We start from the raw sequence: 25,213 nt of genomic DNA on the forward strand, positions 1-25,213 counted from the left end.
TGCTGAGGTTCAGGAATCTTTTATCAGTAACAGGCTAATCCCTTATGATCACTCTGAGGGGCTCAAACAGACTCAGAATAGAATTCAGTCACTTTTGTCACCAAAACTTCACAGCGAATAGAGGTTTCACTGTAAACAGGATTGGCAATACATCATTCAGACATTTTGATGCTTTTTGGAGCAGAGGAAACCCCAATTCTGACTGTGAGTTTCAGTTTAGCCATTGGTAAAACATTTAAACTTTCTACACTACCTCTATTCTACTGATTTTGCAAACACCCCCTTACCTGTTACAGATCATTAACAAAGCGCCCTTTTTGTGCTTCCATGGCATTTGGAGAAATGCTGCAAAGCTGTGACCCTCCTTAGACTCCACTGTCTGTTGTCCATGAGCAGGAGAAGGCAGTGTCCTCTGCCGCAGCTGAGCAGGGGTGCAGGAAAACAGGAATTTCCCTTTAGGGATCGGCTGCAGGGAATTACCTAGTTGCTTAGAAACATGAGATTAACTAAAGCTCAGTTTTCCCCTTCCTTCACACAGGCACTTAAGGAAAGGCCGTAAATCGGCTTGGTGGGAGACTCAGGATGGCTGCTGGATGGGGTGTGACGCAGGGTCACCACACAGGGTCACTGTGTGAGGCAGGTGGCAGGCACTGGGGAAGGAATGTTTTCTGGTCCCCTTCCTGGGCTCGTGAGCGACGGTTGGTTTGCACTGAAAAGTTTGTCCTTGCTGAATTTCAGCCGCCTGGACAACAGTCAGTCGTGGAGCTCCACAGCCAAATTGCCCCTGTCAGGATTTTGGCTTTGATGACAAACAGTTGAGGGAATGCAGCTAGGGCAAAGGAAATAAGCATCCGACAACCAGGAGCAGATGATATTAAAAGTAAATGATATTTTAAGCGTAAATAAAAGTTATATTAATTTCTGTGCCTCTTAGTAATGTTTTCTATGTGAGCTGCCAAAGCATCAGTGATTGGCAGCAATAAACAGCCTATTTGCATCTTTCATACCTCAAGGCATTGGACAGAAGGGGTGATTAGAAACACAGAGACCCAACTACTGCTTTGCTTACCCACCATCATGTAATACAGAAGAAGGAAAAAACAATCTAGATAAAGCAGACATGGACTTAATCTCGTACAGTTTACAGTCAAACCAGTTTAACATGAAAAAGCTCCATTGCTAATGCAAACAAGAGATCAGAGCCCGTAACGTGTGCTCAAGAGCTTTAATGAAGTCTCTGCAAGAAGAACACTCTCCAAACCTTACATAACAGGTCAAAGAGCAGATGAACTGGTATCTGCCTATAATGTATTAGAATCTGGAAAGAGATACTGTGCCTAATTTAGACTCTTTCACATTCATTCACATGCACAGACATCGCTTCTCAGGTACGGAGTGGAAGGGATATGCTGTGCACTACGTACCTAATAACCTTGTGGACAGGAGCCAGCAGTGTGGTTATCATTATGCTGGATAGTTACGACAAGCTGAGGGTTAATTATTAGCAGAGCTTAAAATCAAAGAGAGTTTGATCCAGACTGCATTATATACAGTATACACACACACACAAAGCTACTAGCCTGAAGCACTTCCAGGGTCTTTACAGACAAGCTCAGTATAGTTTAGACATGTCCAAGGTGGTGCACCATGCCAAGGTAGCAGTGACAGGGAGACTGTAGCCAGGCAGCTCTTGGAAGAGTTAGCACCTATGTAAAAGGGTGTTGTGGGGGCTTTCCACTGGTTGGTTTTTTTGCAATACCACTTCAATGGTTGTTTATAAATAGTTAACATGATTAGAACAAAGTTGTGTTTTGAGTATTATTGAAGTTCTGCACACAAAAATTCTCTCTTTGACCTTGGAAATATTTTTTTTCAGGGAGGAAGGACTAGAGTTGCTTTCTGCTCCACACTTGCATCCTTTGCAATGAAAAACAATGTGGTCTGCAACAACAGACTTGAAAATATCAGAGTTCTGATTTTGTTAGAGGTTATTTAATGATATTTAATAAATTCAGGCTAGTGAGATGGGGAAGAAGAGGCCAAGGGAACAAAGCAACAACCAAAAACTGAAATAATCTGACAAACTTTTGTTTCTCAGACTAACAGAAATTCAAATTTGGTAGACTTATTTGTTCTTTTCCACAGTAAAATGCTCTTTGGGCCTATATGATACATGATGGCTCTCTGGCAGACAGGTCAGAGCACTCTGCCTTGTTCCAGAGATGAACATCTCCAACATATCCAAGGTTTTTCACTTAAGTTTTCCCATTAATTCAGCATTAACCTGATTGACTTGATTATAACAGACACAGTTTTATCTGTGCATAAGCACTTGATACTCAGTCTGCATTCAGAAAGAAAACAAGGAATGTGGGTAAGCAGATCAGGCTGAGTTGAGAATACACATTGACAGGGGCGAATCGCCTCTCACTGGTGACATTATGGTCTTCACCCAGGACGGTGCCCATGTTCCGATCTGGAGGTTTTTAAGGCAGATACAATGAGCACCACATGTAACTAACAGATGGATCACGCTCACCAGAGAAGAAAAAGGAGTTTACTCCACCAAAATGAAACAAAAATGACGAGCCAAGCTGCCTAAACAAGGCGGCGTTTGTGCAGGACGGGGGGGCTCAGCTGACAACACTGCTCTTTTATGTGCTCTCATACCGTGTTCGGTGCATAAACACGGGCTGACGTGACCAAGGGCTCCCCGCGAGCGAGCGGAGCAACTTTCCTCTGGCAGAGAAGGATTAGTGTTTGCTGACTCTGTCAAAAGGAAATCAGGGCGACCTCTGCCTCCCCCCTGCTGGTCCGGCCACCCCGGTAGCTGCAGGGCTTACACTGTAGTCTGCAGTGTTTACATTGCTGGCCCCAAATCTTCTTCTGTGTCTGCAGAGTTACAGCAGAGGCTGAAATTGAGCCTAATTCTCTCACGGCAAATGAGAGGCCTTTCCCAGCCTGGCATTTGCATTTCACATTCTCATGTACTGCAAAAAAACCATCAAAACCAGGGGACAAATCATGGTGGCAGAGGAAACCTACATGACCAGCTGAGAAGGTCCAACTTCCAGACAGTGAGGGCTTAAGAGAAATGCCACCCATTAAGCCAAAATTACAAAGAGAATCCTGGGGGTCTTATGAGACAGGGCAGCTAGGTTCAGGGATCATATCCAGCCCCTGCCAAGTGCCACGACTCAGTGTTTGTCATTAGGAGTCACAGCTGTGAGAAATGCACAGTTTTAATGAGGGCTAAGTCAACAGGAGGGACCTTTCAGGCGTGTAATACCAGCAGCTATGGTGACTGCAGATTGGAGTAGACTTCATCAAGGAAACATTTGCTAAAATAGTTTTGAAGTTAGCAGTCCCAACAACCTCCCCAAAGCTCTCCCAAACACAGTGCTTTCATTAGTACATCAAATCTTGCTTTAGGAAATTAAAGTACATTTCCACTTTTCTCTCCTCTAGCCATCATGAGAACAGAAAAAGTGAATTAAATCCCAATGTTCTCGGGAACATCTGATCCTGGGACAACGTTGACAGCCTGGCAAGGGCTTGGGAAACACTCGGGCATCTTCCAGCCTTCGCTCATGTCCCCTCCCTGAAGTACTTCAAGGACTTTCTATGCATAAATAAACTAAGGTAGGATGAACTTCAAATAGGCCTCGCCCTACACAGTCAAATAAATTAGGGAAAATGTATATATGATTTGTAATATTTGCATTTCAAGCAGTGAAACTTCTTGTTTTGATACATTATACATCCTGGGATTACTACCAGCCTGCAAACTGGATAGGTGCATTTTATGCATTGCTTTTTATCATGATGGGTGACTTTGTTGAGGGACCAGGTAGAGCTTAGAAAACTCAGGTTATGGCATTACAGCTAAACAATGTTCTCCTGCTTACAGCTGTAGTTTAATCCATCCATTTGTTACCTCTCAAAGCCAAATTTCATATTTTGCACCTGCAGTCAGGCTGGGCCTTGGCAATGCTGTTCAGTTACTTGTCATTCTCAGTCAGTCACTGCTGTAATCTTACTTATTTGTAGTCATATTATTGAAGCAATGATGAACTTTCAAGAGATTACTCTGTATAAATAAAAGAACCTAATTTTTTCTCAGTGGTCACAAATTAGATAACAAAAGCAACATAAGCAAGGCAATAAATAAACTGGGTTTATACAAATAACAATTGAATTTGTTTGTTTCATAGTTTGCAGTCTGGAAACATGACCACTTGCACTAGGCTACTGTCATTGACTTCTCTTACTCAGATAAGCATGCCACCAAAAAAGTCTGAGGGGAGGCAGGAGCTTTTATAAGGCCAACAAACAGGAGCTGGAAAAACAACAAAGCAACTTATCAGCCAGTCTAATAAAAGAAATTACCTCTCCCTACAAACCTTGCCTTTGCCATGGCAGCAAATTCACTACCCAAATATTTCTCATCCTTACAATCAAATTTTACATTTACTAGACGCCCAAGAGCAGCCTCAGTTTATAACTGACTTTTGTAACTAAACAAGATTTTCCACACGGGCAAAAAAAAGCACAGGAACACTGGTACTGGAAACACAGCTTCTTTAATCTGGACAGCACAAGCTTTGGATCTGCGAGTTCCTCCACCCCCACATGCTGCAATCCCAGCATCCATGGAGAATCCCTAGCAGAAAAACGATGGGCCTTGGGACCAAATCACTTCCCAGCCGACACTGCCCAGAATTACCATCACTAGTGTGGGTGGGTCTGTATCCCAAATAACCGATCTGAGAGACATGCTGGCTCCCTCGCAAGCATGCAGGATTCCTTGGGGACTCCTGAGAGGATGCAGCAGCAAGCTCCTGAAGTGGCTGAAAGCCATTTTCCATTCCACATTCACTGCCATAGCTCTGAATTAGGAGAGCATTTTCTATGAGGCTGGAGGAATAATTGCATCCCGTGGATCAGCAGACAAACAGGTAATGTATAGCCACAGGGCAGTGTAGGGATTTTCCCTAGAGCATCCACGATGTCTGGAGAGGCCTAATAAACTACTTACAGGAACCATTATGAGTATATAACCATTAAGGTATATAGCCATTAAGGTATATAACCTTGCTTTGTCAGCTGCAGAGTAAACACACCCACACACATGTGGTCCCTTTTCAGCATCCTTGTTATTAAGAGCAGCTCAGGCATCCCCAGCGAGCTTCTTGTTGAGACAGAAAAGCACGGAAATACTCCTGAAATTCACTCCAACCTATTTTTGTTTAGAGTAGCCACACAATTCCTCTTCCCTGCCTCAAGGGGATATCAAAAGCAAAAGCCAGAATTACAGACAAATGAGCCTCAGCCCCACTGCTCTGGCAGGACAGGGCTCTGTGTTCAGGCTTTCCAGCTAAACCACTCCGCTGCCTGCCTTTCCCAGAACAGCCTCCAACACCAGCAGCTATGAATGAGCCCAGCTCCACAGGTATTGATCCTGGTACAAAAACCACACAGTTGGCCCGTCTGATCTCAGGGTCCTCTCCTCTGCCGCCCTCACTGCTTTCTGCACATCCACCTCCGCTGCCAGGACTTGGGTCGACTTCAAGCACGTAATAACAGACCCACACCGCTAACACCTTGTCTCAAGTAAAACAGCAGCAGAGGAAAAAAGTATCCTTACTTCACTTTACACTTAACTATGAACAGCTGAGGCAGAGCCACCTTCATTCTGCAGAGGAACACTTACACCAGCATCCAGAGTGGTTTAGTTAATCGACTTTCAGGAAAGTTAATTTACAGTAACTTTTGAGGCTACGTTATTCCTTAGCTACACCATACCAAAGTGGCAGGTTCATGGCTCCATGGTACTGTAAATAAATGCTAAATCTGTGTTTTAATGGTGTCAGGCAGGCAGCAGCTGTTGCTGCTGAATGCCCGGCAGATTGGTATTGCTATCAGGGCTCTCAGAAGGCAAGGCACTGAATAGCCTAAAGATATTATTGTCTGCAACAAGGATTTTCTTTCATAAACACCACCTGAAAAAAACAAACAAACAGACAAAGAAGTTGTATGTTGGGAATAGATGACGAAAAGGCTTTCCTGTGCCCCTGCTCTCAGCACTAGGCTGTCAGATTTCATGTGAGGGGAAAATAAGACATTACATGATCTGAAAGAGCATATAAGAGAAAGGAAAGGCAGGATACAGAATTAAATGCATAATTCATGGCTTGTGAAAGCCTTGCGGCAAGACCTTTCGGACTTGCTAATTGCTTTGCTGAGAAGTAGGCCAGAAGTCATAACAAAGACTCCTACACCTAGGCAAATGAACCCATAGAGCTGTTAAAACGTCCACCCAGGGGCTTCCACATCACCCCTCTTGCCAGGTGTGCTGCTGGCTCACCTGACAACATGCCAACCAAGGACAAGTGCATGGGTGATCCAAGGATCTAGATCTAATTCTGGTTTGCAGTTCTGTATATTCAGGGTTTTGGACTGCAGGCAGATATATTTATATAAACTGGTTTCAGCAATACTGTAGCCCCTGGAGGACTCTGTGTGCTCAGAGCATGCAACTCTGTGCATGTGAGACAGGCAGATGAGCAGCTCCTCCACTGCAGTAGCCAGATTTAGCCACACTGAGCTCAGTGGCAAAAAATTCAGTGGGTGCAAGATCAAATCCCAGTTGCAGGCAAAGAAATTCATATGACAAGTAGGGAGGATGAAGGCAAGCCTAACAGCTTATAATTACTGAGGGTTGCACATGTGCATGATTGGTGGATCTAAGCCGTGAACAAAGCATCAAAATCTCTTAGCTTCCTATGCTATAACTACCTCCTCCTCCATGTCCCCAGTGAACAGCTTTGGATTTTCTCATCCCAGGAGGCAAAATCATAGGATTTTATCTTCCAGCATGTTCAAGTCTCTGCTATTCACATTCATTTCAGAAAACGCTATTCCAGCCCATTCTCTGGTAATATCCTGCCGACCACCACCAGCCCCTGCTCTTTTAACTTTGCAAAACCTCACCAGAATTTAGCCTCAAGGACCCAAGAAAGGCTTCGTTATTGCTCTTTCCAATTTGTTAGAGAATCCAGTTAGAGTCATTCACTAGGTCTGAAGATAGATGGACTTGTCTCCAAAGCATGGGGATCAGGCACTTTCCTGCTCTGCCAGCTTGTCCAGCTCCAGTCCCTTCAGAGCAGTTGTCTTCTTGCTGTCCTATTTTTACTGTCTTCACCTGGCTAAGAGAAGTCTATCCCCTCAACTGATACTGAATCCTGTTCACGACACATCAAAAAAAATATCTTTTAAAGCCCTTTCCTTCCCCTTTGGTATTATTTACGGATGTATAAAAATTACCATAAAAACTCTTTAATAAAATGCAGATCAATATCTTCCATAAAGCATCTTATCCCCATGAGGTTTCAGAAGTAAAACTACTGAAAGTGCAGGAAAACAGAGTCTGTCCCTTAATTATACTGTGCTCAGTCATACTACATCGAGGAACTTACTGAAGCAGATTAAATTTTACTGCTAATATACTTACTTAGTTACTTAAATATGTTTCTCAGGGTCTAGAATATGAAAAAGCAGAAGGATTTGAGAGAGATGAAGAAAAAGTAAGATGGTTAAAGATCCCGGGGTTTGATGGGTGTCATCTGGAAACCATCAGTACCAGCTGGTATGAATGAAGCTATCAAACATACGATAGTGGAATACAGTTTCAGAGCATACAAAACATCTTTGTTGTGATACTTCAAATTACACGATGGTGAAAAGACAGACTGCTTTGCAACACCTATATAAGAATCTTAAATATTATTCTGTAAATATAAAAGGAGTCAGAATTAAGGCAGGAGAATTTAAAGAGCAGTTCAAATGTCAGTGGAGAAGTACAGTGAAGCTGGGGATCCCCAGACTTACATCAGACCCACAATGCCAATGCCTAATTCTGAAGGTGAATAACCTCTAAGTTACTTTGAAAACTGATATCTCAAACCAAGCTGCAACACATTCAATGGGTAACACTCACCTACACCATTTTAAATCTGCCTATAACATTTTAACTCTTAATGTTACTGTCCTTTACACACTCCCCGATTTAGGTTTGGACATCTACAAGGGGCATACAAGGAATTCAGTTTCCTGAAGACCAGTGGTTCACAACCCAAATAAGCAAATGAATGTCAAAGCATGAAGAAGTGGGAATATCAGAAAAATGTCACTTAATCTTGTGAGTTCCACCTTTAATAAATTTTGATAGCTCCCACATTGGATGTAAGGTAAATAAGTACTAGCAATAAGTACTGTTTGGTGTAGATTTATTTTGTTCTGTGACCTACCCATTTGGTCCAAGAGAGAAGGCAGTAAAAGCAGAATGGGTCCATTGCAATCACAACATAAAAGGCAGTCTTTCACTTCATACAAAGAATACTAGCACAGATGGTGAATCCACATTTTTCAGGAAAATCCATGTGCTTCCACATTAATGAGACATGGGTTAGAAGAACACAGTATTATACACTTTCGTCATTATGTCAGAAGTGATTTGTTGTCCAAGCTTTAGGTATCCAGATGGTACCAAAAATACTCCAAACTTTCTATAAGCACAAAGCTTTCACTATAATTAAAAAATGGTTTCAGAAAATATCCTGGTTTTTCTGAGTATTCCTAGTTCACTTTTAACTGCTGAGCATGCCCCATTTTGTTTGCAGTACTTTAACAAGAAGGATGCACACACACCAGAAAGCCTCAAAAGGCAGAGCTGGGGAGCGATAGCACAGGAAAGGGGAGCTGGGCAGAGTCACCACATTCCTGAAATGCAGAAAAGAAGGAATCAGGAGCCAGGAAGCCAGGGTGCTTCCCTAGTAGATAGACTGGCAAAGTCTTCAGAAAAGAACAGGTCTCTGGACATGCACAGTGGCACCAAAGCAAAATTATGGAACTCCATGATCCATGTTCATACAATTAAAATTAGCACCAACCAAGAGCAATGGCTTCTTCTGACTCAGACCAGGTTTAACCCACTTCCTCCATGATGGGTTTATCCATATTGGAGCCAAAGCAATTGGCCTTTATAAATAAGTTCCATTATTAAGACACTTTCTTTTCTGACAGGAGCCTCAAAAATCTTCATAAAAGCTCGCAGTGAAATAATTGCTTTCTTTTCACTTCATTCTAGCAGACTCACACAGGTTTGACTGTATTTTTTCTCTATGAAGTAAATTGTACAGCCTCTCTTAAAAGGCTCACATTTAAAAAAGAAGCCTAGAAAGTACCAGGCTAAATTTGACATATTTTTCCCTATGTTTCAAAGCCACGGAAGGGTTTTTCTGGAAGAAGATGACACCTTTTCTACTCAAGAAGACTGAAAATCTGCTGCAGAAAAAAACTGGGTAGAAAAATAAGAAAGGAATAAACTTCTGGGAGAGTATGTGGGTGGTAGGATTCAGTCTTTAATCTGACAGGTGTAAGTCAGCACCTCTCCACAAACATATCTATAAGGGATCTAATTGTTTTCCTCTTTGTATTGTACTGCTTTCTAATGATATCCATTGTTTTTAGATTAGTTTCCTGCCGGTCGCTTTGTCTGATGTCCAAAAAACTAACAGGTTAACAAAACAAGAAAAGCCGATGCCTTTCTTCATCCATGCACTTGGTCTTCTAAGTGTCTCGAACAAATTCATCTTGAAATTAAAAACAGTGTTGTCAACCATGAAGGAGGCAACGTGGTCCAAAGAGAGATTTACAGACTGGTAACTAGGGAGCAGGCAGAGGAGGTGGCTGCTCAGCTGATGGATATAAATAGTAAAATCCTAGTCAACAGGATATTATTGTTCTTTGGGGTTCCCAAAGAAGCCTTAAGCGATGGATCAGCTCCTACGCACATGCTGATCGCAAGCCAGCGCCCATGTGCAGTGCGGAGGACCTGCCTGGGGAAGACTCGAGGCTATTTCAGGAGTTACCAGGCCTCAGCACTTCCCATGCTCTGGTAGAAGGAAAGATTGAGAAAGTGGTGGGAAAGTGCTCAGCAAAACACCTGTCATTTATTCATTCCTTTTAGTATTAGTAACTCATATCTAAGAATCATGGGACTAAATGTCAATGCTTTTCCTCTGCTCATGCCATGAAGCCAAGCCTAGATGGAGATCACCAGACAAATACCAAAGAGCTTGAGAAACTGGGAATAGAGAACAAAGAAGAAACAAAATCTTCCAGGAGCAGGTCAGAATGGCTTATTTATCAAGCTGTAACTCCACAACACACCAGCTTCAACTGGCTTCAAGTCAAAGCCGCTTACACTTTCAGATATTGCAGAGCTTCCATTACAAACCACATTTCAAGGTTAGGCAATTAATTGCCTCATTCCTCTATGACCTTTGCACTAAGAAAAACTAGAATCTGATTGCTGTCCTATTTCTAAATTTGTTTAACTCTATGACTTCCTCTCTTGCAGAACATATTCCTATAATAATCCAGGGCACGCAGACATCTTTAGGTAGGTATTTCTCTACATTCACACAAGATAAATGTCTCATCCATGCCATAAGCAAGCTCTCCCTCAGTCTTCCTCTCTACCCCACCAAGCTCTTTCAGACCCATGCATAAGGCAGGCAGGGTTTCAGGACAGTGGATATAGCACTGCTCTCGTAAAATAACATTTGGATGATTCTGAGACCTGAACTGAAGAGCATGAATTGACAGCAAGTTCATGCTGGGATAAAATTTAATCTGATTCATTTATGCATGCAAGCAGAAAGCTTTTATTAGCATACATTCCTCAAAGAAAACAAATTACAGTTCCTGGAGATGTTCATCATTAATTACCCTCTTCCAGGATCTAGCAGCAAGTTTTCTTCCTTCCCCAGCTTCACTTTATCTTCTTTCTAGCAACACATACCCAAAACAAAGCAAACAAAACTCTTGGAACAAACTCAGAGAACTGAAAGCATAGTAAGAAGAGGCAGAGCACGCACAGCTAATTTGGATCTTGACTGAGGTAATACCAAAACACTTGAAGGAGAAAAAAAGTTCTACCTGAAGATGATAATTAGCAACTCATAAAGATGAGACATAAAAAATACATCTTCACAAACAAGGAGAAGTAGAACAAAGCAGCTTTATTTCACTCTACAAACATTTTGTTCTTCTTGCATTCTAAGTCAAGCCTAAATTAAATCTGATTGTAGATTCCCACCAACTGGTGTGTGCTGGAGAGAACCCCAACAAGCGCATGCAAACCCAGAAGGAAATCACCTGCCACCAAACATGGGAGCACCACATGTGGGGATGAAAAATGGGTCTATAGCTTCAAGATAATTATCAAGTTGTAAAGATTTACTGCAGAGAAGGCAGTATCTATGTATATTACAGTTTACATGAACTGTCAGAGGATATTGTTAACTTTTGCTGTCACAGTGAAAGAGAGAAGAAGGTGTGAAGAGAGGAATTTGGTCAGGTAGTTACAATGGTCACCCTGAAAAGAGAATACCAAGGTTCAAGGCCTGCTTCACCAAAACTTTCCATGTTCACACATGAAAAAGCATGTTATTAGGCTGTCTGGATAACTTGTGAAATAAATCCTCTGGCTTTCATGTGTCTTTGATCCTCAAGCCTAACATAAGGGTGTCATCTAGAGAAATACATCAAAACCAAGAGACACTCAAACACTAAAAAAATAGAAATAAATCCCTGCTAGAATGCATTAAGAACACATTTCAATTTTAGTCAAGACAGATGCAAAGCAGTGGGAAAGAAAACCTGTGGGCATCCATATTATGTGAGTATCAGAACCCAAGCTTGGACCTCTCTGTAAAACCACAGTTACTAAATGCTACTTCCACATCCATAACATCACATCATTCCACATCATTCCTCTGCAAGGATGCTGCGTGCAAGAACACACATGTGCAGCAGGACCAGAAAGCCAAGAAGAAGTGGGCAGCCCACGCCAATCTTTTTGTCACGTGGACATCACATTAGCACATTACGCCGTATTTTCCATGCAGCTCCTGTGTTTAGGCTCCAAAACTGATCATTAGTATGATAAATTAAATGAGTGGAAACTTTGGCTCAAAGAGCCCAAACTGCTGCAGCTCTGAAGTCAGTCACTCTTCCTAAGCTTTGGTTCATTAGTGAAATGAGAATACAAGAGGTCAAGTGAACATTGAGTTTGCAATTAAGTGCCTAAATGACAAAAGTGTTTACTGGCTTGAGTGACGCAACACGGGGGTCTCATTCAGAGCTTTCTGTAGGCATTCAGAGCGCTTCTGCAACTGACTTTCGTAATCAGTCTCAGCATAAAAGCAAAGGACTCGATATGCATGAAAAAAACCGAGATCCTGCATGAAAAAAAAATTGCTCCAGAGCCATCTGTGGGATAGGCAATGAAATAATGCCTAGACCTTCCCCAAAACTAAAGGGTGCCAGGGACTTGAAAGGTACTAAGATCAGACCAGTTGAAACAAAATCTGAATGTAACTTGCTGCATTAATTAGTTTCCAAACAGTTTTGTGACCGATGGGTTTCAGCTTTCCAGACCTCCCCAGCTACATCGGGATCTCTCAGCACCTGAGGACGGCCCCTCTCGGTTATGCCTAGGACTGGACAGGAAAAATGCACCGTCCTTCTCCTGCAGAAATGGGCTACCATCACCAGGGTCACAACTGCTTCCTCACTTCAGAGGAGTCACACTGGTGCAACCTCCAAATTCTTAAATTAAAATAAACTCATGATGAGTGATACTGTCAGCTGCAGCTTAGACAAAGGATTTTATAGAGTCCTTAACTGTACTGGAAACCAAAACATGGTGCTTCCTCTTCATATACACAGTTGTTGAAGACAATTAAAACTCCTATCTCCTTTGATCCTTCTGATAAACACATAATGTTTTAAAGTTTTGAAAGGCCAACATTGAATACATCAAAAAGACTGTCTACCCTCGCAAGAAGAAATGCAGATCAGGCAGTAAAAATTCGTATTCTGTGTTCTTTCAGCCAAGGTCAATAACCAAATGAACTTCTGGAATAAGACTGAACACAAGTTCTTTTGACCAACATTAGGTCCTTTTTAAAAACTTTTTTCTTTGTAACAGGCAGAAACAGAAAGTCTTGCAAGAGTCCCTAAAATTTCAAATCGCTCCTTGTCCTGTGTTCACGGAGATCTTAAAAAAAAAAAAAAAAAAAAAAAGGATAGAAAAAAATGAGAGCAACAGGAACTAAATGTTGTTCAGTGACATTAATCATCAGGAAGTCCCCTACCCAGCCCGGAACCTGAGAACAAGGAGAGGGACCAAATGCTTCCCAGCTACTCTGAAAGTCACTCTACAGTTACTCTCGGAATCATGCAGGTTTTGTACCAGAAATAGGCCTACAGAGTACCTTGTAAAAAGGGGGAGTCAATGGGAATTTTATCTCTAAAAGGTCATCTTCTCTTTTGGACTGGATTTTTCTGACTCATCAAGTTCAAGTATGACATGAAGGTACTGGTGACAGTCCCTCCCTAGGCTTCTGAGGACCACGCTCTTCCCCATGTGCCTACTTCTCTTTGTCTTGCTACTCTCCCTGGGCAAAAAGCCCAGACAGATTTATATTTCTTTCCTTATATCCAAGACAGTAAGTCTGAAGTGGACAATTCATACTACATTATTTATAAATACTATATCTTTATTAAGTTATAACTGCAGTTCATGTTTATTGTGAACATCAGTGAGAGTCAGAAAACTTTAGTCATGTGTCCAGAGGCAGTCATATGAAGGATCAGGTTTTAACAGTTATCTTTGTTGGCATTGCTTTCATTTGTCAAAGAGCCAGGTCTCTCTTGCCCTTCCCATTTTTCACGGAGCCAAGAAAAGTATAATCAGCCTTAAGTTATGAACTACATTGACTGCATACACCAAACACCTATTGATATACATTAGGGGGTTCATTGCAAAGACTGAAACAAAATGGCAAAGGACTTCTATCTGACCATTAGTGCACAACAGAAAGAGAGCCCATGCACGTAAATGCTCCCTCTGCTTTGGCTGCAGTTCAGAGCTTCAGCTGGTGTCCTGTGAAATGGACAGTTCAAGCTGTGATATGGCTCTCACAACATATGAACAACACAGGGCCAACTGACCACTGAAGGGTTTAGTGCACTGTTATGTGGGTTTCTTGAAGAAAACACATGGCTGAAAAAAAGGCTGGAAGAATAAAAATGTAGCTGGTGGCACTAGCTGATCTAGCTGGGCTATTTCATGGGTATGGGTAGAGCATCTCTGACCTTAGCAGGGCTCTGAATGAACTCAGACACATGGAGCATCTAAACAGATGCGTTTCCTGGTAATGGACACTACACAAGAGCAGGGACTTCTTTGGCCAGCTTGGGACATTACAAAATGCATTTATCCCCAGTCTTAATTATGATAGGATGAAGATCCAAGGGGATACATGCACTAAATACAACAAGGACTGAAATATAAATGTTTGTATTTAAAATTAACCCTGTGACACATATTTAATGAGCATTTATTTTGTAAACAACTGGAATTATACTACCAAAAGAGAAAAAACATAATGAAGCAAATCAACACCAGCCTAGAAAGGACTCATTTCTGACTACCAACAGTGGAAGACACTAACATTAAAAAACAAGGGAACTCATTTTTCATAGATACACTGGTTCTGAATTATGTTGAACTATATCAGGAGTAACTTTCAAGATATGTTGAACACAAAATATGTTCTAATTTACGTCTGAAATTAATTTGTAGAAAGTAATTAACAGAATCCTTCAAAGCATTACACTACTTCAACAAATATGTCTTGAATCATGCCATTGAATTAAGTAATGGACACAGAGATTAGAGTTATCTTTTAAATGTTTTTGATAACATCTACTCGGATTCAGTGGGATTTCTGGTTTAATAAAGAAATCCTCTGCCTGCAGCTTACAGGTCCACAGGCATTCACTCTGGAGACATCCAGGCTGCTGCTATTACAAGCATCCTTAGAAGATGCCAATTTGAACTTGTGTTCATGGCTATGAAGCCTCGAACTGCAGCTAAAACACAGCTCAGCTGTTTGCACAGAAATATGCAGCAATTATAATGAAGTAAAATCCATCCTGCAATCCTCCACCTACAGTCCCTGTATTTAACTGGTTGGGGAGATATAAAAATAGAATAGCAGGTACAGAGACATGTAGAAAATGACACTTACTTCTTAAAAGGTGCTGTGATGCCCTTCACCACCCCAGCACTGACAAAAATCTCACTGCTTATCTGATAATTTCTATTCCTGAATACATTTTTGAAATCTTTTTGACTTCTACATGACAAGACAGATATTTGGCTCTTCCCCTTTAGACATTTGCCCTTAAGAATCATTCTGAAACAACTGAAAGTTTAAACAGCTTAGGACATAAATGTTTAAATGGACACTGACAAGCCAAAATGCCCAAGGTTGCTTCTTCTAGTCCAACAGAAGTTTGTCTTTAAAACTGAAAATCAAGTCATTCCTTTGTAACATTTTCAAAATAGATGCTACAAATACTTCAGGAGGCAAGTGGCATAACCTTGAAATTGTCTTTAGGAGAAAGAAAATTGCTTGAATTTCTGTCCAAGTCAAGTGGACAAAAGAAAAACAAGCGGGAGAATTATGAAAAGTACATTATATTTTTAAATCTTTACTAGTTTTAACACAGTGTTTTGAAGACTGTAATTTCTAAACCACGACTTCAGGCAAGTGATATGGTCTGAGGTGTCACCAGCTCTCCTAATGCTGAGGCTGGTCAATGCCTTAACAACAGCTCGCCCAGGAAAGACAGAGAAGGTGATGTTGGCAAGTGACAGCACATCAACCCATGCCTTGAGTCAGGTCCATGCAGTTGCCAAATACAGTCTCTCTTAAGACAAAGTGTTAATACACAAGTGTATGAGTTCATTTGACTGTGGAGCTACCAGGCATGATTTGAATTTGGTGTCATTTCATCCACTCAGGGGGACAGAGAGCCCAGACTTCTAATTTGTTAGAGAAATTAGGGATTGACCTTGTTAAAATTGCATGCTGAAACATGCAATCTGCACTTTGCCTTACCTCTCACTGCTCCTTTATTTCACTGCCAGGGTTCCTACATCTGGAGCAGGTAAGTCTTCCTTACATTGTTGACAAATACTGTCAGGTATGAGGCTGCCCTCACAAAGACCATCTCCAGCAGAAAAAGTATGTTTCCAGCATTAACTCTGGAATCTTTATTTTGGGGGGGGGGGGGGGGGGGGTCACACTTATAATTCTCAGGCCTGTTTAACTGCACTTTTATATACAATAGGATCACTTTCTGGTTGTACAGGGCTTTGCCTAATGTTCTCCAGGCAATTTCATTCTTCCAAATGTCACCTAAATCTACAAAGAACTCCACTAAATAAGCGTGCCTACAGGCAGAATGAAATCCTGCTGAATATGGTGACAAGTTTTAGAAGAGTTAAAGTAATGAACAGTTACAGCATGTTACTTTTGTTGGAATAAATAGATACATTAAAAAAGTTTCCTTCTATTTGTAAAACTTCCATGTATTTTAAAAGCATGTCTAACTATAGCAAACAAGTTGAATGCTGCTGTATCTTATAATTAAAAGAAAATTATTACTCTCTGTAGTTAAGTGCAAAAGTCATAAGAATTATGCTTCATACATAAATGATAAAGAAAAATACAGAGAGAAACATTTTCAAGACTGATTGTAGCACCTGCCTTTGGTAGTCCATCAGAGATGCCTAAGCCCCCCAGAGTAAAGACAGGAGGTTATTCCCACTGCCAGAGTTAACTTTTATGAGTTAAGCATTTGTATTACCTCCTAGGACACAGGTTTCATTCAGAACCTGTTACCTCAAAGGAAGCTGAGACTCATATTGATGACAACTACAGTTACTGCTGTCCAAAGCTTATAAAGTCTAGATCATAGGGATCCAAACAGGAAGTCAAGCAAAATCAGAGTGCCAGTAGTTTACGACTAAATGATCCATCCATAAACTATGGTTTCCCATAAACCTACAAACCATGACAAGGATGGGGAATTAATGAGGCTGGCATTGTTTAGGTTATTTCTTCAAGTCTGTCACCATTTTTTCCCTATTATTTCTGACAACACTACAGTACACTCCTGCGTAGCCCTCCAAATATGTTTGAAGGCCATGCATCCCTCAGCAGAGCAAGGCTGAGGCTCAGAAAAGTATTAAAATCTACAGAAATCAAGGAATAAACATCTAGGAGTTTCTGTGGTTTCTGGATCAAACCCTGAGTGAGTAGTGAAATGACAAGTAGCAGGACCTTGTCTAGTCTTCTGATAGCAGAATGGCAGAGTTCTACTATCTCAGCCCATCTACTCTATTGTAAATATACAAAATGAACATTCAAACCATAATTATTTTTAAGTGGTGGTAACAAAACTTCTGACTGCACAATTATTCATCTCCACATATTTCATTCCAAGGAATGTAAGGAAAGATATGTACTACTCAACATACATTCAGACTATTGCAAAGCACACAACCAAAATATCATCTAAAAGAGATTAATTCCTGCTGAGGATGTTGCCTCTTTCTAGCGACTGCAATTTGCCACATAAGGAAGTATATTTCTGATGATCCTAAATCAAGCTTCCAATAGGGAAGATTTTAAAATATTCTTGTGTTGTAACAAAATGTTCCCACTGGTGTTGTAATGAAAGAAAGAGAGAGAGAAAAAAAACCATCTCCTGGCAGGAAATTAATTATTGAGCATTCCACTGCTTGATGATGCGCTCCTCCATTCTGCGCAGGCTTTCCATTTTTCTCTCTCAGTATGTGGAGAAATTCACTATGGAGAATGTACAAACAGAACAAAGAGCACAAGAGGATCAGTTTATTGAATGTGTTTAGAAACCGAACAGACCTGGAGAGAGGAACTTGGTTTGTGCATCACCACATCTGGCATTTGTTCCCTCTTTACATTCCTCTCCCCCCTTCACCATTAGATTGTTGCTTCTGCTTCTGTTCTCTGAAATCGCCTCTGTCAAGAACGGATGCGCCTGGCTTTTAGTATCAGTTACCTGCGACAGTTCTGAAATGTCACTTCCTTTATTTAAAAAATAAAATGGAAGACCTCATATCTTGATGGAAAGGGAAAATAGAAGCCCACCATTATGCACCTATGTCTAAATATCCAGATATAATTCCGTTTTTAAAATCATCTTCCCTCCCCCCCCACCCCCTTGTCCAGCCCATTTAGTAAATTTCACCCCTTGCTGCCAGTTTTAGTCTCACTGTGAAAAACTGAAAAACCTACACGGGCCATAATTTCACCCATTAGTTACATGACAAAACATACAGTCCCTGAGGCTACTTCTGCACCTGGCACATGCACCTAGAACAACTTCTCAATTTGGTGGGATCATGCCACTGCAAAAGCATCTCCAGAAGAGCAGACACTTCCCAGTAACCAGCACCTTGGATCCTTCCTGGATGTGGAACTACCAAACTAGAGAAGGAAGATGCAACAGACTGAAACAGCACATGCCATCTTCAAATAGTATTCTACATCAGCAGTGCTCTATAGCTTAGCTAAGGCATAATGAACTGTTTGAAAGAAATGAGCAATTTTTGCTTTTAAAAAAGGAGGTAGAAAGGTTATGGAAAACTACTACAGCAGATCTCTGTATGATTCCTGCAGAAACTTTAATACCAGATAGGCTGCTCAGGACCCTTTCTCATGGTCATCACCATTTGGGCTCTTTCATCCTGCTGGGTAGGATGGCTTGGACTGTACTGCCTGTATCTGCCTTGCAGACCTCACATTTGTCTGGCTCTGTGCATCAGCAGCAGAAGTATCCATAGCTACACACAGACATTCAGTGTTTTCATGTGTTGTTCATATCTGCAAATATTTAGCTGCTGCCTCCCATCCTCTCCTTACTCCTCCTGGGTCTGTATCAATATAATGGGTTCCCCAGAGATCAGGATGCACCTTCACATATGCAGAATGTACCACTGAATGGGAGCATTCTGGAATAAGACAAGCCATCCACTTCATAGCACCTACTCTAAGCAAAGCTGGTCATGCAAGAGAGCGCTGCAGGAGCTGGAGATGCAGCAGCAGACGAGGACCCTCACTGCATGAGGTCCTTCGTGTGGCCCTGAGAAGCAGGGCCCTGCAGGAGCTCTGACAGTGCTGATGGAAACTCTGCATTGTGTTCACCTAGTTTTTCGTCCCAGACTCTTGACTTTTTAGCACATCCAGGCTGTTATTGATTCTGCAACTGATAGGGAATGATACTAGCAGTGATTCGGATTGCATTGTTTTGAGAGGAGGGAATGAATTTTTAATTATAAAGCAGGAGCACGTTTAATTACTACATACAAACATGGAGCATATGCTGCCATTTTACAAGAAACTGTTCTGAAGAGAAGCACCATGCTCTGCCACCAAGCTCCCAAGCGACAAAAATCACACTCTCACGAGTATCAGACTCACCATCTGTAAAATGTTTTTCATCTCTAGAAGATAATGTGAGAACTATGTGTTACAAATCATATATTTTGTGACAGATATTATCACTTGCTTTGGAGCAGCACCTTAGAACAAGTGCTTTTTCTCCCCTGTAAGAGCTCACAAGAGGCATAAAACTTCTTAAAACCCTATTTAGCAGTGCAACTCATATATCTCTCAGAATTTCTCTTGTATGGTAAGAAGGGAACAGGAGGTTTTTTTCATGAACATAATGTCATTCAAAGGAATTTCCTCTGTAGGATGACATTCTCCTACAGGACTACAGGAATTTTTGATAAGGCTGTGTGCATCTGTACAAATGAGTTCTAAGTTCCAGAAAGTGAAATTACTTTTAACTCCTTCTTCTACACATGACTGAGAGGCAAAGCCAAAAACCTATTACTCTTTTTAAAAACAGATTACTTTTGTATTCCTTTTCAAAAAACGTCCATGAATTAATGATTAAATCTGCTACAGTTTTGAGCAACAAGAGATCAGCCATGCTAACAACACAGAATAGAAAGAGACTGAGCCAAGAGTCAGAAATGTAGAATTACACTGTAATGAGAGACTGTCAAAACCCAAGGGGAGATCAACCTGGAATCAACAGCTCTTGCTGTACTCAAAATCTGAATTTCAGAGATTAGGATGATGCAGGTCAAAATGCTGTGGAGTGACCCCATCAGCAGCTAACGGCATTAATACAAAATCAGAGCTTAAAGAATGGCTAATTTGACTCTCTTCTGATAAATTATACATCTTCTATAATCAATCCAAACCAAAACTAATTTCCAGCAACTGCACTGCTCTGACAGTAGACAGTGCCTTAATATAATTATGCATAGACAAGAAGAGATAATGACCTCTGATTATTTTTATGGAACATAAAGATACATTGCAGTATTATGCGAGATACAGATTAAGATTGGTATGTTATTAAACAAATTGTTCTCCCATAAACCACTGCTGCTTTTTCCTCTTCCATCGATTCTTGCTGTCCTTGACAATCACGATGAGTTACCTAGTGAGGAGCAAACATAACTTTGGAGGAACTACTACTACGCTGACACCGGTATACCTTCAGACCCAAGTATTTGCATCCCTTCCGCCTGCAAAGCCTGTGGCAGAATAGAAGAGCATCTCGTAGACGATTTATCCAAAAGCTCTGTTCATGTTTATTCAACAGCAGCTTTTCAGAAGATACATTAAATCGAGTCCTCTGATAGCCATCTGCTTCCGCTCAAATCGCGCTGGTCCAGACCCGGAGCCGTGCCCTGATCGTGGCCGAGTGACCCCGGATCTCCAGGTCGGGGCGGCGGGAGGGCGCCTCTGCTCGGCCCCGCAGGGACCCCGCACCGAGGCTCCCGTTACCCACAGCGGCACCGTGAGCCCCGCACCGCCCGGCCGGACAGGTCCCCCCGGCCGGGAGCGACCCGAGCCGAGCTGGAGCCTGCAGTCCCGTCCCCGACGGCGCTCGGGGGCGGCTGTGGGTGGCAGCGCCGCCCGAGGGGAACACGAGCTGAGCCGCCCCCGCCGCCGCAGCATCCCCAGCGCCCGCCGAGCCCCCGCGCCCCGTCCCTGCCCCCGGCCCGGCGCCGCTCGCCCCAGCGCAGGGGCTCCCCGCGGCCGGACGGGCCGGCGCCGCGCTCGGGGGAAACTTTGGCCCCGCCGACCTCCTCCTCCGGCCCCGCGCCCGCGCCGCCCCCGCTCCGCGGAGCCGGGGGAGCCCGAGCAGAGCGGCCGGGGCCGGGCGGGGGAGGCAGGAGCGGCGCGGGGAGCAGCTGGGGCAGGTGAGCGGGGCGGCGCGGGGGCGGAGGGAGGGGTTTCTGCGGGGGTGTTGGTTTACCTTGGAGGTTCTGCACTCGGATGTCGCTGATGTGCCCGATGAGCTCCTCGCGCTGGAACCAGTCCCACTCCTGCCCGGCCATGGGGACGCGGGGCCGGGGGTGAAGGGGGCGGCGGGAGCCGGCGGCGCCGCCACCGCAACCGCCGCCTCCACCGGCACCGACGGCGGGCGCGGAGCGGAGCGGGCGGGGGGGCGGCCCCTCTCCGCGCCGGCTGCGCCCCGCCCCGCGTCCCTCCCTCTGCTCCCGCCGCGCCTCCCTCCCTCCCTCCGCCCGCCCGGCCGGCCGGGAGCGCCGGAGCGCTGGCGCGGGGCGGAGCAGGGCGGGGGTCCGGCAGTGCCCCCCGCGGGCATCGCCCCGCCCGCCGCCCCTTCCTCCCCGCAACAGCGGAGGCCGCGCCCCCGGATCGCCTCCGCACCGCCCCCGCGCCGCCCGCCCCCTCGGTCGGGGACCCCGCACACAGAGCGGCTCGTGCGCGGTCCCGGGGGGCTGCGAACAACGCCGAGCGTGTGTCCTGCTGTGCCTGGGGACTGGAGAAGGGTCGTCCCTAGAATAATTGTCATGCAGCCACGGCAGCAATGGAAGAACGAAAGTATGAGCAGCAGAGGGGTTCTCCTCGTGGGGATTCAATCAGTGCCATTATACATTAAAAAAATTTTTACTTGCATACTGATTTAGCTTGCTCTTGCTAGTCCGTCTGGGCCGTCAGATTTCCTTTGAGGTGAATTTTCACATTGGATGTCTTCATTTACGCCTTTTTTCATCAAACTTGGACAGTAATTGTTACCAAGGCTCTGCAGTGTCACTAAGAGCTGTTCTCTACAAACCTGGTGAACAGCATGAACATTTCCTTTGCATACGAGGCGTTTCATTACAATATACCACTATTTGTACTTACGTGCCTGTTTTCAAACCATGACGACTGTATAATGTAAACAGCAAACTTTGACACGATCTAGTCAGACCAGTATAGCATCAAGAGTTAGACTAGCAGAACACACAAGCCGAGATCTACAAAGTTAAATATAAACAAACTGGGATCTAGAAATTGTGGCTCTTTCAAGTTGGAAGTGTTTTTGTGATCCCAAGCAAACACTTATTCCACACAACCAGTTGTTTCACCCAGCTCAGGAATGCAGTGCTCTTCCCACAGCCTGCTCTGGTGATTTCTCTATTACTACTCAAAATCAGATGGAGATGGTAAGGAGGCAAAGTCATCCCTTTAACATCTAAGAGGGATTCATCACCACTATAATATGCAGCAGTCAGCTATCCTAAAATGCGGTCTCCAAGAGTGGAGCAGTCTTCAGCTGCTTATATACCCAGACTGGAAAGTTTTGCATAGGTGTAAGGACAGATGGGTGCCATGATGAAGACTTTATAAACCTGACTGCAAGGAGCAGAAAAAACAGCTTGTGAAAAAGAAAAAGCATCTCAGCTCAGACAGATCTGCAGAAATCACAATGCTGTGCTTTGACTTCATTTTGCACTGGGAGGACCTGTTTGTTCCAGGAGTTGTCTGAGTGGGCTGAATGCATCAGTACCACATTTAGAGGTGGAGCTGGAAACTGAGCCAGTGTGGCTGTGGGAAAAACAGGCAAATGACTTCACAGCATCAGTGAAACAGTCTGCAAGAGGTGGCTGGAGATCCCCAATACTCACTGCAGCTCGAAGCAAGGACTACTGCCAGTGCCATATGGAGACAGCTGAAGCTTTGTCCCATTGTGTGTGGGCACCCTCCAGGAGCTGGAGTGTCATGAGCTCTCTAGAGAGCCTGTCCCAGTCTGCACTGGCCTGCTCGTGAGACCTCCCAGTGGCCATTTGCTCGGGTCAACATGCCAGCTGGAGAAAGCAGTATGACATGAGGGGAAGGTAAATGAATGAGGAATAATGAACCAGTCTGCAATCTTCAGCAGCAGACTCCACCACTTCTCTGGGTGCCCTGTTCCAATGCTTGACCACCCTTTCAGTAAAGATTTCTTTCCTAATATCCAATCTAAACCTCCCCTGGAACAGCTTGAGAGTATTTCCTCTTGTCCTATCACTTGCTACTTGTGAAAAGAGAATGACCCCCACCTGGCTATAACCTCCTTTCAAGTAGTTGTAGAGAGCAATAAGATCTCCTCTGAGTAGCCTTTTCTCCAGGATAAATACCCTCAGCTCCCTCAGCCGCTCCTTATACAACTTGTACTCCAGACCCTTCACCAGCTCCATTGCCCTTCTCTGGATACACCCCAGCACCTCAATGTCTTTCTTACAGTGAAGGCCACAAAACTGAACAGGACTCCAGGTGCAGCCACAGCAGTGCCAAGTACAGGAAGACGGTCACTGCCCTGGTCCTGTTGACCACAACGTTTCCGGTGCAACTCCTCACTGCCAGCCCCACCTGGGATGTGATGTTGCAGCTGTGATTCATTGTTCTTGCATATTTTCCTGGAATTAATTACTGCCTTCACCCTCCTTGCTATCCTCACGCAAGAGCTGCCCAGCTCCACTGTCACGGTGGCTGAGGGTGCAGCCCATGCCGCTGACATCTCCAGGCCTGCCAAGTGGCTGCATTCGACCCACACAGCCTGGGTCTCAGAGTCAGGCTGGGTTTAGGATGTAAATGATTAACACTGTGGGCACGGGGAATTTATAACTTCCGCTTAGAGAGAGGAGAAGGGCATTAAACCTTTCTTATCTGGGAAAGCACCTGCTCTGTGCTGCCTTGCCCTCTGAAGGCAGGATGGCACAGGTTGGTGTGGTCCAGCAGCAGCACAGGCTGGTGCTGCCTGCTCTTCCTGCACCAATGGAGGTGAGGCTGTCAGCACAGCAGCCACCCCTTCTGCTGTCAGAGGGTCAGGCCAGACCTCAGCAGGGGGTTCAGGTCCATCTGCCAGGTCTGACCACTCTAGTTTCTAGCCCCACACATCAACATAAGCTGCAATGACCTCATCTTAATACACTGGACTGCAAGCTGCTGTGAATGAAAGCCCTGGTCCAGTTTCACTTAGCAGGTGTGCATCTCTGTCCAGGGAGGCAGCAGCTGTGTCACCTGCATTTGTCAATCCGAGACTTTCAGATGGCTCTTTAGCACCTTCACGAAACTAACTTTGTGGTTAGGCCTCATAGGTAGAACCTCCTCCTAGATAATTGTAAAAAAAATTGCCATATATGCAGAACCAAGTGCTCCAAAATGGAAATGTAAGCCTCTAAAATTATAAGGACATTAAAAAATTGTGAGATCCCAAAGGGCATCCTTTATAAACATTTTTCTTTAATATTTTACATTCTTCCCTGCAAGCTGGGGTCTATGAATCAGCTCAGCAAGAAAGTATGAAATCAGAGATTCTCACATAAAGCCAGAATGTTACTTGTTGTAAAATCTGTAAATGCTTGTGGGAAATTATCTGTGAAAATGCTATATGCCTTCTAAGAATTAACTGATTGTATACAGTGAGGAGTAAAGAACTCTTAAACAAAGAGTGATTTCAGATTTTATTAACAAAGTCCACTTGCCTTTTGATGTTTAAGGACTATTCTATAACTGAAAAAGCAGGTTACATTTAATTAAGTCCCTTGGCTCAGACTTGTTACTTAGGGCAACACCGTAAACACTTGGCAGAGACTCTGAACTATAATAACAAGTTTATTAAAAATAGAGTTTGGTCACATATGAGAATGCAGGGAGTCTGATAGGAAGTTCATGGGGAACCTACCACTGTTCTGCATAACCTTCATCTTTTTTTTTAGTGTATGCAGAATAAAGATGTTAAAAATCTTTTCATTTTCCCCCCTTTGCATATCTTACCTGTGAGTGATTTAATAAGTTGAATTCGCAGTTTGAGAATAAAATCTCTACTTGTAGATTGTGTGATAGTAGGAACAAACCAGCCAAATCCTACAGCTCAGCTTTGTGAC

The 25,213-nt window shown here is 43.5% G+C and overlaps 1 protein-coding gene across 1 annotated transcript in view; it reads right to left on the reverse strand.

Moving 5' to 3' along the window:
- The window catches only part of CLMN (calmin), a 74,779-nt gene extending 53,280 nt beyond the window's left edge, over positions 1–21,499 (reverse strand). The window contains exon 1 of the mRNA XM_064659077.1: positions 21,313–21,499. Coding sequence (XP_064515147.1) covers positions 21,313–21,394 — 82 coding nt within the window. The 5' untranslated portion in view covers positions 21,395–21,499. The remainder of the gene's footprint in view (positions 1–21,312) is intronic.
- Positions 21,500–25,213: the final 3,714 nt, after the last annotated feature.

The sequence above is a fragment of the Pseudopipra pipra genome, chromosome 6, assembly GCF_036250125.1.
Source record: "Pseudopipra pipra isolate bDixPip1 chromosome 6, bDixPip1.hap1, whole genome shotgun sequence".
NCBI lineage: Eukaryota > Metazoa > Chordata > Aves > Passeriformes > Pipridae > Pseudopipra > Pseudopipra pipra.